Here is an 11,964-nt window from a genome sequence, read left to right on the forward strand (position 1 = left end):
CGAGTGGAGGTCAGAGTCAATAATTTCGTCATTCCACCCAGTGACTTTAAATATTAAATCAATTAGAATACATTGAGAATTAGAGTGTAAGCTTGATGGGATTAAGATGAACAACAAAATCTCACGTCTTCCATTCGATAAGGAATAATTATCGGTTGATTGTATTAATTAGGTAGAAAGCACCTTAAGCCCATGTTCAATGTTTAAACCTGTATCCACGATGGATTTGCGTGAAATGTCATTTTCGCATTGAAAATGTGCGAATGTGTAAGCAATTGAGGTACGGCGTTGATGCTTGTGTTGTGTCGTAACATATATTTATTGACACCCGCTCCATCTCATTGCCAAAAGTATTGCCCAGTGTATATCAGAGTGTCTAATAAACGAATGTTAACTCAAAAAATTAAAAAATCCACTTTTCAGATTTTATTCTTCTTCCATTTATTTTTTCGCAAATTGCATTCACCTTGAAACTGCAGATCCGAGACTTGATACATTCCTGAATGCAAATTTATGCCTAAAAATTTATTTTTAATAATTATTTTCCTGAATTAGAATATTCCAGGTGAGGAAAAGGTCCTCATTGAAAACCTGTTATTCTGGTATATTTGAAACTTGTAAACAGGTGAATAAATTATCTAGAGGCCGGTCGACCTCGACGAGCCCCTGAGTTTATCAGGACAGCCTGTGGAGAGATTCAGTTTTTAACGAGAAGTTAGAGAGTGCAGTCGCAGGAATGAAGTCATTTATCAATTACTCAGATGACTCGGAGTTTCCCATCGAAAATTTACCCTATGGGGTTTTTTCAATTGCTGGCAATGTAAGTAGTAATTATTTTTATATAAGTAATTTTCTCATGCCAGGGGACATAATTCCTTGGAGGGTATCGGCTTTGTTAAAGAATTATCGGATGATGTTTACGTGGCCTATTATTTGATGGATTTAGAACATCGCCAGGCGCCATCTTGTCGGTGTGACAGAAAGCCTGTGATTTCAATTTTCTCTCTCGACCGGCGGTTATCAATTTCCAGTCGATAAAAATGCGAATGGCTTTATCAACTTTCCCCAGCTGCTGATGGAAAAATGAAATGTTAAATAAAATAATATATCAATAAACTTTGAATTGCAGGAGGCAAAACATATTGGAGTAGCGATTGGAGAACAAATTTTGGATTTATTTGTGATTTCTCATTTGTTCACTGGTCCATTACTCGGGAATAAACAAGATGTCCTCCGTCAGGAGAGTCTTAATGATTTTATGGCCCTGGGAAGGCCTTCCTGGATTGAGGCCAGAGGTACCATTCAAAATTTGCTGGGTGTGAATTGTAGGACTTTACAGGAGGAGCCACTGCGATCGAAGTGAGTAAATCAGAATTATTTTTCAGCCGACAAGATGGCGGCGCTCTCACCTCGCATCTTTGAACATTTATAAAAATGATTTATTCTCCTCAAATTCATTTTTACGTATTTCATCGTGGTGCCACACATGGAACAATTTTGTAATGCCAGTTTCCAAATATTTCGACTGTCTTAAATAATTAATCCTTGATGGTTTATTAGGGCGTTTGTCGAGCAGAAATCAGCGATAATGCACATGCCTGCCAAAATCGGTGATTACACGGATTTCTATTCTTCAATATATCACGCCACCAACGTTGGAATCATGTTCAGAGGAAAGGAGAATGCTCTTCTACCGAATTGGTGAGAAATTCTCAGGAAAATGTGAATTATACAATTATTACTGCCTAACGAAATTAAACGAAACGATTACATTCGATTAATTTGCACAGGAAATATTTGCCAGTTGGTTATCACGGTAGAGCCAGCTCAGTCGTTATTTCCGGCACTCCGATTCGTCGGCCACGCGGGCAGACACTTCCGGTAGAGGGTGAGGCACCGGTTTACGGTCCTTCAAGGCTCATGGATTTTGAACTGGAGGTTGCATTCTTCGTGGGTGGCCCACCCACCAACCTCGGCGACACAATTACAGCATCCAAGGCTTATGATCATATTTTTGGAATGGTTTTGATGAACGATTGGAGCGGTACGAAGTCATTTTCCTTCAGAATAACTCGAGGCATAACGATATTGATCATCCTCTCATTTGTTATAATCATTATTTATCCGAATTTCTGCATACATTTTTTCATATTTTTTTTTTGAAAATCGTTAGCTCCTGGATAATTGCTCCATGAAGAAAATTCAAGATGATATTTGATGGCATAACTACTGAATTATTAATTATTCATATGGGGAGTATTTATCAATAAATTGCAGCTCGAGACATTCAAAAATGGGAGTACGTGCCGTTGGGTCCATTCGGTGCAAAAAATATGGGAACGACAATATCTCCATGGGTAGTAACTATGGAGGCACTGGAGCCCTTCAAAGTTCCCAACATGCCGCAGGATCCAGCGCCCTTCCCCTATCTCCAGCATCCCGAGTCCTGCAACTTTGATATCAAGCTCGAAGTTGACATAAAGCGTAATTTCCGTTTGAATTATAAATTTTTTATTCGTGCTACATAATAATCATATTTTTTGTAGCTAATTTCTGAATTGTTAATTCAGCTACAAACGGAGTTGTGACGACTGTGTGTCGCAGCAACTACAAGTTCATGTACTGGACACCCCAGCAGCAGTTGGCTCATCACACCGTCACTGGATGTAATATTAATCCTGGAGATCTGATGGCATCAGGAACAATCAGCGGACAGGTGCGTTGATTTCCCTAAAATCCATGGAGTCAAAATAAATTATTCATTCTTCAGTCCGCAGACTCGTATGGATCAATGCTGGAACTTTCCTGGAAAGGCTCCAAGCCGATTTCGATGCAGGACGGCAGCACCAGAAAATTTTTGCAAGATAACGATGAAGTTATCATCAAAGGTGAATTGTTTACTCATTTTTCATAGTGATTTCATTTCAAATTCATAATTCCACCCTCAACTTTGGGTTGAAGTTTGGATGTTGAGTTTTGGGACACCCTATACACATTTGTGAATATTCAACACAAATCGTACTGTAGAAGCTGCCGTATTGAAAAATCAAAGGATTAATCCAAAAATGATTTGTCTAATGTTTAGGATATTGTATTGGAGATGGCTACAAAATTGGTTTTGGCCAGGCAACAGGAAAGCTCCTCCCCGCGAAATCCGAATAGCCACTGATGTCACAATATGTTTCTATTAATAAAATCATAATTGTTTATTCTATCGATTAAGTAATGTCGAACTCATTTGTCCCAACTAAAAACTACACTTTGCTATCGATCCCCCGGCCTTCGCTTGCGATCAATAGTCAGTTGGTCACATGCAGGTGAGCGGGATAGTAGAGCAGGTGCGATGATGGCAGGCGCTCTGTTCCGGTACGTAGTAAAATAATAATTCAGTCAACGTGTTAAAGCCTTGTGAACAGGCCCACAGCAAATGTTTATCACTTGCATCGACATGCCAATAACTGAGAATAGTGACTACGTCCAATTATTTGGAGGCATTCACGCTCGTGGTCTAGTCATGTTGTGAGCTCGTCAGGTTCTGGGATATTTATCATTCAACAGGAGCTTGCAAGCTCTGGAGATGACGCTGAATGAACCGACTGCTAGGTGGATTGTCCCTCTGAATGATGGTAATCATGTGGTGGAGTTCGAGCATGGCACTGCCACTGGGAGACGAGTTGTGAAGATTGATGGGAAGACTATGGTTCATCGGGAGTGGATGTTTCGACTCGTCGGGGACGAAGTGGTCATGTTCGGAGATACTAAATTCGTGATTCGTGTTGATCCTATACCAGGTAAGCTCTCTGGACTAGTCAATTGCAGCAGAATTACCTGTATTTGTAATTTAAATGGAAATTTTGGTCTTGTCACAGGTCTCAGATATTCATACACTCTCTGGGTGAATGGCAAGAGCTTCAAAAATTTTGTCCAGTCACAGTCAAAGGTTCTTGAATCCTGGGTGGCAAAAATTGGAGATAATAAGTATAGGATTGTGTTAGGTAGGAATTCTAATATCATTTTGAAGCGATCTGTATCTTCTAGAATAGTCATCAATTATTTTAATGGCTGACGAATTTTCTGCGGAGGAGGATCAGATTTTTTTTATGAATAGCTTTCATTTCCATGGAAAATGCACCATTTTTATTCAGAATCATTTTAAATAATCGGAGTTTCCGTTTAGATAAGACAACGCAAGCTGTGTGGGTCAATGGAGAGCAAATCGACGTGGAGGTTAGATTTTTTTCGACTCTACATAATTCGCACGAATAATTGTGAAGACCAATAATAATATTTATGGGATTGCAGAATGAATTCATTGATGGAGGTGCTGAAATGCTGTTTCTCCTTGGAGGTGTACCAGCAGTCATTCGCTCTTGCAGTTCAGAGCAAAAAGGTGCTGGCATAAAGTACATACTTTACGTGGACGGCATAGAAATTACTGAACAAAATTTGCTGTCACCGATAGAATAAATATTCGATAATATTCGGTAATTGATCACATGTGCCTTACCAATGGTCTTAATTTTAACGTGCCCCTTACATATTTTATATTCACCTGTACAACAAAGATCGATTATTGTGATTAACCCTCAGAGAATAAAATATAAAAAATACGAACAAAAGATTTTTGTGTCCGTATTTCTGAACAGCTTTCCCAGCGTAAATAATCATTCTAAATTGTTCATCGATTATGGCTCATTCTTCCTCTGGTAGTATTTCTGAAGATATTCAAGCACCAGATCATTAACCAGCGGTTTCAGATCCCGAGCTGAAATGAACGCCCCGTGATTGAACGTCGGGAATTTCACAGTTTCATAAATTACGGATTGCTGCGGTGAAAGACTTTGAATAAAAAATTTCATATCTTCTTCCGTGGTGACTACATCCCCTGGACCTCGAAAAATGGCCATCTGAGGCACGTCGATGGCGCTGACATCATAATCCGGAGCTACAGGTGTTCCGTAATGCTGAATATTCAGTTCACTCGTCAAATAATCATATCGACGAAATGTCCCTTCAATAAATACATAATAAATGATTAATAATTGATATAAACCGTAAATATTAATAATTACCGGTAAGTGTTTGCTGGCTGTAATGAAAAATCACTTTGGCTGATGTTCCTGCGGGGTAATAAGACATAACACCGAGGAATTCTCTCTGAAATACGCATTGAATATTTTCAATCATTCCAAAATTATTTAAAATTACCAGAAAACAAACCGATGGTTTTGTCCTCACAGGAAAAAAATGATAATTGAGAAATTTATAATATACTCACTAGATCGAATTGGTCTCGGTCATATCCAACGAGTTGATCCATCCAGCTCTGACACAACTCAAGCAAGGACCTGGTGGACGCGCAAAAATAAATGGTCAAGGGGCTCAATATTTTCTGACTGAATACTTCAACAGCACCATTCCGGGAAAATATCTGAGGGATCAGAGCTACTGCAGGGAGAATATCCCTGAGATGTGTCCGAGTTACTGAGTAAACCACTGGAGCAAAGTAAACAACAAAATCCATTTTCTTGTTGTATTCTGGACGAGCACTCAACAGCATTATGTGAGTCGTAGCACCCAATGAGTGACCGATGAATGATAGAGTTGATTGATTCGCTGTCTTCAGGGCGAAGTCTATCTGCGCTGGAAGATCCTGAAGAGCGTACTCGTCCATACTAGACGCAGGAAAATTACTCGTTTTAATAATTGTTAAATTACCGGTGAACCGTCATATTTGTAATCAACCTGAAGTCCCAGAATTTTGAATCATCTGTGAACAGGGTCTCATGACTCAGGCAGTAAGTATTTCCGCGGAAATTTCCCATCCAAACGTCGTACCCGGCATCTGACAGTTGATATCCTGAAATGGAATGCATTTTTTTTATTGAAATCATTGATAATTATTTTGCTTTTTTGTGGGGAGATGAATACCGAGACTTTTTGGAGATCCATATACGATGAAGGCATCTGATGTCGCCATCAATCCGTGCTGGAGAAAAACCACAGGTCGCGGTGATTTTTCTTCATCCATTGATGAATTCGGAAGAATCCTGTGTAGAGCGAGAATATATCCGTCTTCTGTTGTAACATTGTACCACTCTATTTTTCGCCCGTGAAGTTTACCCAGTCCCCACTGGGATTTCGATAGAATTCCGATAAATAATTTTTATGAAAAAGATTCATCATCATAAATTTTGATATTTCCCATTATCAACTCACAACATCGAGGGCGAAAAAAAGCTTTCCTTTTCCTTCCTCCACTGAGTGCAGCTTCGGTGTTCGTGGAATGAGTCCGGAATGAATTAGTGGAAATAATGATAAACAAATAGAAAAATGAATTATCAATTTAAACATTTGTAAGTCCGGAGAAATCATGCGCGCTCAAATCCGGAGAAGCATTGAAATTTTGCCTCCCGTTATTCACGAATGATCCGATTACGGCATCTAATAAAGACTGATAACCGCAATTTTACTTTAGATATTTCCATGCCTGAACTAAAAATCGAATGCAGGATCAAAGAGCAGTAATAATCAACGAAGTAAAAGCTATTCACAATATATGAATCATTAAAAACTCATGAAATTATCGATGTCTCCACTGGATTTTCGTACCAGCCGTCAATAATAAAATCATTAAAAAATTTTATAATGATCCATGAATCTGACGCATCCATAATTATTTTATTGACTGCAATGAAAATTTTTTCATGAATGGATGGACTTCGAATCATTTGCAGAAAAATATATTCTCATTTACCAGACTATTTACTCAAGAAAGATACAGTAAACAGAGCAGAACTTGCAGGCAACCCAGAACTACATATTCCATCGATTAAACATCGAATTCGTTACCGACGTTCATTTCTCGTAGAGCCGATTCCACAGCTCAACCTCAATTCAAGTGAAAATTAATCCATCGACAAGATGAGATCAAAATTCACAGCAATCTCATGAGTCGTGAATTAAAAATTGCTCATTTCCATGTCACGATATGACGTCAACCAGAAAAGCCAGTGGTATCAGCCTCGTCTCACGGCTAACCTTGGGTTTGGAGGAGGAGCCTAATTATGACGGTATTTAAACGATAAATTAGAGACTTCCTCAATCTCTGTCACCACTTTTCCAAATATTTCCGTTTGTTAACAAAAATTAATTTATCTGTTCGTAATGTTGGAATTATCTTATTTCTGGACGTTTCAATCATTCCCTTTCAGAAATGAGTGATGAAAACCTGCAAGAGAGTCTAGAGACAGCTATTCATACCAATGAACTTCTGGAACTGGAAAATATAGTTTTCGAACGGTATTTGAGGAGACACGACCCGCAATCTCTCGTCAGTGAGTTTTAAATGCTTGCACCGAGAAATGATAGCCTGAGGGATTTTTCGTACAAAAAGGAAATATTGAAATGCTTGTCCATAATATTTTTGATGTGTTAATTTGAATTGGTAACAGCAATGACACAAGCCCTGGAAACAGCGAAGCAACTGCAGAGAACTGCATCCCTCATAGCCCCGATGGCTTCATTCCAAAACTTGACAGGAAGTGTGCGTGGATCCACCACGATACGAGATAAGATTTCAATGTCACCGAGTACAGGTGGAAGTGTTCAAACAGTCACAGGAAGTCGTCGTTACGGATCTGTCCTGATACCGCAGACCAAGAGCCTCAGGTGAGTCAGTCTCCGTCACAAAAATTCCAATTCAACTTCCTCGTGATTCAGGATAACCGTCAACCATCGAATTGAGATGGCGAATAAAGAAATCGAGGAAATGAAGAAGCACCTGGTGAATCTCGAGCAGGAAACCATAAAGAAGAAGGCTAATCTCAAGGCCAAGACCGAAGAAATTCAGATGAGGATCAAAGACATTCAGGAAGCGAAAACTCAGCTGGAGGAGAACGTCATCAAGGGGGTGGATCCTGTGACTGGAAAAATTCCAGCTGAAAAATTCATCAGGTAAACTCCAGACTTATGGAAAAAGAAACTGAAATGACTGGAAATTTTTTAGATTCATCGAAGACCGGATCAAAGCTGCTGACAGAATGATAGAAAAATTGCGGCTCAAGTCGCTGTCACTCAAGCAACAAATCAAAAAGGTCAAAATACAATTGCAGCAGAGGGAAGAACTCGGCGAGACTCTGCACCCGATTGATTTTCAGGTTCTCGCGATAGAGAATCACGATTACCTGAAGAAGATCGAGGAGAAAACCGCGGACCTGTCGGAGCTGAAGAAAATCACCGGCCGATACAATCTCGAATTGAGTATTAAAAAAAATAAATTACTGGAGCAACGACAAATTCTCAAAAATATGGAGAAAGAGATTGAGTTGAAGAAGAAACACATCGAGAAACTCAAAGTTGAAGGAAAAAATATAAAAGATGAAGTGGAGAAAACTGATAAACAAATTGAGGAGATTAACAAGTTGATGGCAGAACAAAAGGCAATTAATACCTTAATCGCCCGATTATTCATAACAAATTAATTATCAATGACTTGCTTTCAGGTGCCAGACGTTCTGGAATTAATAAAAGTGCAAGCGGAGCTCCAAGAAATGAAGAAGACATTCAAACGTCTAGAAAGACGTAAAAATATTCAAATGATTGCCCTAAACACCTTCAAAAAACATCAAAAACAATTAAATCAAATGGAATTACCCAGGAAATCACAGCCTGATTAATTTTATCAATCCTCCAAATGCCAATTAAAAATACAACTGATTGAATTAAACCCATAAATTTTTTTTCTCATAATTATCACTCTTAATTGAAATTTTAATTCCAAAAATCATCATTCCGTTTTTTTTTCACAAACGTACGATCATGTTTATTAAATATTCACAGGATCAAGTGTCCGAATTATTTTTTATCTACTCCGTCAGGGTAAACAATAAACTCTCCCTGAAATTTTTCAATTGTCCATCTTGAGCTGGACCTCTTCGCACCAGAGGACTTCGTGTTCTCCAATGTGCAACTAGGAGTGGACGCAATTATCTCACGAGTAATTACCACGCTATCCTAGCCGTCACAGATTGCACCACAAGATAATTGTTGTTACCGGTGTTGTTCTTACTGAAGGAAGCAAAACGGAAAACGCCAATTCCTGCGTATCATTCAATGATACGCCTAGCAAAATGAATAAATAAAATAAAACACAATATTCATTGTTTATTCATATTTTTCATACTCCCGTGGACCGAATAGTTTTATCGTATCAATTTTCATTCAATGCAACATAATAATAATAACTCTACGAATTTTTTATTGAAATTCAAGGTAACACGCTCCATCAGTGAATAGCCAGCAGCATCTCGTCCATTTGTTCAACGAAATAAAAATTATTTATTCCTTCTTCAATATTCAATTCCATAAGATAATTCTCTGTAACACGCAATAATAATTACACACAATTGAAATAAATTCTCTATTCAGTATTTTTTTTTGCACGTGTGATGAGAATTTTCATGCGGAATTCGGGCTTTATTTTATTCTCGTATCATTCCCATTATTTTCTTGATGAACTCTCGCTAGGTCAGTGCACACAGTCGCTGTCAAGAGGTCCAAAAGCCGTGGAGAACACAAAAAGTCATTAGATCCTGTGGGTTGAACCGGAGAATCGACGGGAGACGGGGAAAATCTCCTATCAGATTTTTGTCTTGTTTTTTTTTATGGGAAAATCGAAGGGGTCTTTTAATGTTGGAAGATTTTTGGCTCGTGCCACCGGTGAATCTGTTGGTTACGCTTCATGCACTGGTGATGCCTGTCCCTTCCTCTACTGGATACTCTGGACGACGTCCTGTGGAATATTACCCTCGTGGAGTCAGTTTTCGTCGGGACACCAACGGATACGGATATTTTTTAAATATTCATGCGTAATTGTGGTATTATAAATTTGGATTAACCGTGGATTCTTCTTTTTTATAAACGGTAAATAATTATAAAAAATGGGAGGAATCTTTTTATTTCAGGGATAATAGCAATTAAAAAAAATGTGTAATAATTTTATTCCCAGAAAAATATTTAAATTATTTTCCCATCCGCGGAATCGATCCGCCTCGCCGAAACTCCGTTGCCTAGGCACTTGACCACAAAAATTGTTTTATTGTTCCAGAGATTCCCCGTGCCGTCGTAAACGGAGTAATTATTAAATAATCAAATTTACAGTTACCCGAAATATACATTGAGACCGTGACGAAGTATAACGAATAACAGGAATGATAAATCCGTAAAATGAGGTATGATTGAAGTATTTGAGAAAGTGGAGAGAATTTTTGAATCACCGACAGTCCAAATTCGAGAAAAAAAAATGGACAGAGTTCTGATTTCGCTGTTTGCATTATCCGGATTGCTGATTCTATGTGGAGAGGGGGAGGGGCGTTACACAGAGGTGAGGCAAACAGTTATTACTTTATTAACTTTCACTCGAGTCATTGCATACAACGATTGAGGTACATCACGCCCTTCGGTGTTACTCGAGGTTTAACGGGTCTTCAAAGATGATACGATGATAGAGCTCCTCCAAGAAAGTTCTATTGTTCTCTAGATATTGATGGTCAAGGGGATTTAGAATTCTAATTGGTTTCCTTTACGAGGGAATCGGTAATTAGCCGCGGGAAAAAATGCATATTCAAAATTTTTTTCACTTTTATCATTTCATTAAAAAAATTGAAATTTTATTTTATTTCATTATATTTTATTCCAAATGATTAAAAATTATTTATTGTTAAGCTTGTAATGTGAAGATCTGTTATTATTTTATGAATCTTTTTTGGAAAAATTATCTACGGAATTCAGGGACTCAACGTCAACTTGGGTGAGGCCCTTCAATTTTTACGGGAATATGATCGCGAAGCTTCCAATATCTGCACGAGGACCATGATGGTACAGTGGAATTTCGCGACGAATATCACGGATTATAACAGAAGAAAAATGGTAATAGAAGAGATTAAAGAAGTACCTAGAAGTGCGTTTATTTTATTTTTATAATTTTCTGTTGAGTTGGAGGAGCAAACGTTGAAGCTGAAGTTCGAGAGGTCCTCGTGGAAGAAGGCCGTGAGTTTCGCTTGGACAAGGATTCCAGACCCATTAACCAGGAGACAACTCAAGATGATCGCAGTCAAAGGAAGAAACTCGTTGACCGAAGACAAATTTAATGAGGTGATTAAATCGGTGATCATAATTACGCAAAATCCAAACCCCTCACCCATTTATTCCATTAAAAATTAGAATATTCATTGATGGTGTGGGAATATGAAAATTTTTCATGGCAGATCCATCACTTGATCGTGGAGATGAAGGAATCGTACACCAGAGCTCGACTGTGTCCTTACAAGAAGATGGGGACAGCCTGTGACCTCGACATGGATCACGGTAACTTATAATTTTCAATAATCATTGGTATGAATTTTTTTCTTGTGCAAGAGGATATTAATTTCGTGTGAAGGAACAATCATATTTATGATTGTAAAAATTTGAAGTTCAGTCCCAATTTTTTTATGCAGATGTGAACAAGATAATGGCAAAATCGAGAGATTACGAGGAACTCCTGCACTACTGGAGGGCATGGCAGGAGGCGGTGGGGCCTCCCCTGAAGAACAAGTACATGAGGTACGTGCAGTTGGCTAATCAGGCTGCAAGGTTGAATGGCTTCTCCGACGCTGGGGACCAGATGAGAGAGGCCTACGAGGACGATTACTTCCAGCAGAACATCGCTGAAGTCGTTTCAGCAATCACTCCCCTGTACAAACACCTCTTCACGTACGTCAGGAGTAAATTGATCGAGAGATATGGTGACAGAGTGAGAGCTGATGGCCCTCTGCCTGCCCATTTACTGGGCAACATGTGGGCACAGAATTGGGAAGGGATTTATGACCTAGTGGAGCCATTTCCAGCTGCTAGGAGATTCGATGTCACCCTGGATATGATTATCCAAGGATTCACTCCGTTGAGGTTGAAATTTCATTTATA

At 38.8% G+C, this 11,964-nt stretch overlaps 5 protein-coding genes across 7 annotated transcripts in view; 4 read left to right on the plus strand and 1 right to left on the minus strand.

Annotated features, from left to right (window-relative positions):
• The first annotated feature begins 714 nt into the window (after window positions 1–714).
• Window positions 715–3,214, plus strand: Faa (fumarylacetoacetase). The gene is made up of 8 exons (XM_011311923.1): window positions 715–820; window positions 1,130–1,359; window positions 1,561–1,701; window positions 1,791–2,044; window positions 2,278–2,484; window positions 2,571–2,716; window positions 2,771–2,888; window positions 3,086–3,214. Exons 1-8 carry the CDS (start codon window positions 737–739, stop codon window positions 3,160–3,162), a joined length of 1,257 nt encoding a protein of 418 aa, XP_011310225.1. The 5' UTR covers window positions 715–736; the 3' UTR covers window positions 3,163–3,214.
• Window positions 3,215–3,260: 46 nt separating this feature from the next.
• On the plus strand, window positions 3,261–4,493 carry LOC105270772 (fas apoptotic inhibitory molecule 1). The gene is made up of 5 exons (XM_011311922.1): window positions 3,261–3,366; window positions 3,559–3,791; window positions 3,870–3,995; window positions 4,178–4,227; window positions 4,303–4,493. Exons 1-5 carry the CDS (start codon window positions 3,344–3,346, stop codon window positions 4,465–4,467), a joined length of 597 nt encoding a protein of 198 aa, XP_011310224.1. The 5' UTR covers window positions 3,261–3,343; the 3' UTR covers window positions 4,468–4,493.
• A 175-nt stretch (window positions 4,494–4,668) lies between these two features.
• LOC105270771 (lipase 3) lies at window positions 4,669–6,462 on the minus strand. The gene is made up of 6 exons (XM_011311921.1): window positions 6,220–6,462; window positions 5,932–6,133; window positions 5,746–5,860; window positions 5,279–5,675; window positions 5,073–5,157; window positions 4,669–5,011 (listed from the first exon to the last, which is right to left on the minus strand). The coding sequence occupies exons 1-6, from the start codon at window positions 6,373–6,375 to the stop codon at window positions 4,686–4,688; spliced, it is 1,281 nt and encodes a 426-aa protein (XP_011310223.1). The 5' UTR covers window positions 6,376–6,462; the 3' UTR covers window positions 4,669–4,685.
• A 329-nt stretch (window positions 6,463–6,791) lies between these two features.
• LOC105270774 (coiled-coil domain-containing protein 113) lies at window positions 6,792–8,723 on the plus strand. 2 transcript variants are annotated; one of them, XM_011311924.1, is made up of 6 exons: window positions 6,792–7,073; window positions 7,215–7,337; window positions 7,455–7,671; window positions 7,723–7,956; window positions 8,009–8,441; window positions 8,505–8,723. In XM_011311924.1, the coding sequence occupies exons 1-6, from the start codon at window positions 6,992–6,994 to the stop codon at window positions 8,676–8,678; spliced, it is 1,263 nt and encodes a 420-aa protein (XP_011310226.1). In that variant the 5' UTR covers window positions 6,792–6,991; the 3' UTR covers window positions 8,679–8,723. The 2 variants fall into 2 exon arrangements, with proteins under 2 accessions (XP_011310226.1, XP_011310227.1); XM_011311925.1 differs by lacking the exons at window positions 6,792–7,073; window positions 7,215–7,337 and having other exon boundaries at window positions 7,344–7,671.
• A 1,113-nt stretch (window positions 8,724–9,836) lies between these two features.
• The window catches only part of LOC105270777 (angiotensin-converting enzyme), a 3,828-nt gene continuing 1,700 nt past the window's right edge, over window positions 9,837–11,964 (plus strand). Inside the window, exons 1-6 of one of the 2 annotated variants that reach the window (XM_011311930.1) lie at window positions 9,837–9,924; window positions 10,109–10,384; window positions 10,792–10,929; window positions 10,996–11,154; window positions 11,268–11,367; window positions 11,499–11,946. In XM_011311930.1, the coding sequence (XP_011310232.1) occupies window positions 10,235–10,384; window positions 10,792–10,929; window positions 10,996–11,154; window positions 11,268–11,367; window positions 11,499–11,946 (995 nt within the window). In that variant the 5' untranslated portion in view covers window positions 9,837–9,924; window positions 10,109–10,234. The remainder of the gene's footprint in view (window positions 9,925–10,108; window positions 10,385–10,791; window positions 10,930–10,995; window positions 11,155–11,267; window positions 11,368–11,498; window positions 11,947–11,964) is intronic. The other variant, XM_011311931.1, reaches the window with a different exon arrangement.

Source organism: Fopius arisanus, unplaced genomic scaffold (assembly GCF_000806365.1).
Source record: "Fopius arisanus strain USDA-PBARC FA_bdor unplaced genomic scaffold, ASM80636v1 scaffold00094, whole genome shotgun sequence".
In the NCBI taxonomy this organism is placed as follows: Eukaryota; Metazoa; Arthropoda; class Insecta; order Hymenoptera; family Braconidae; genus Fopius; species Fopius arisanus.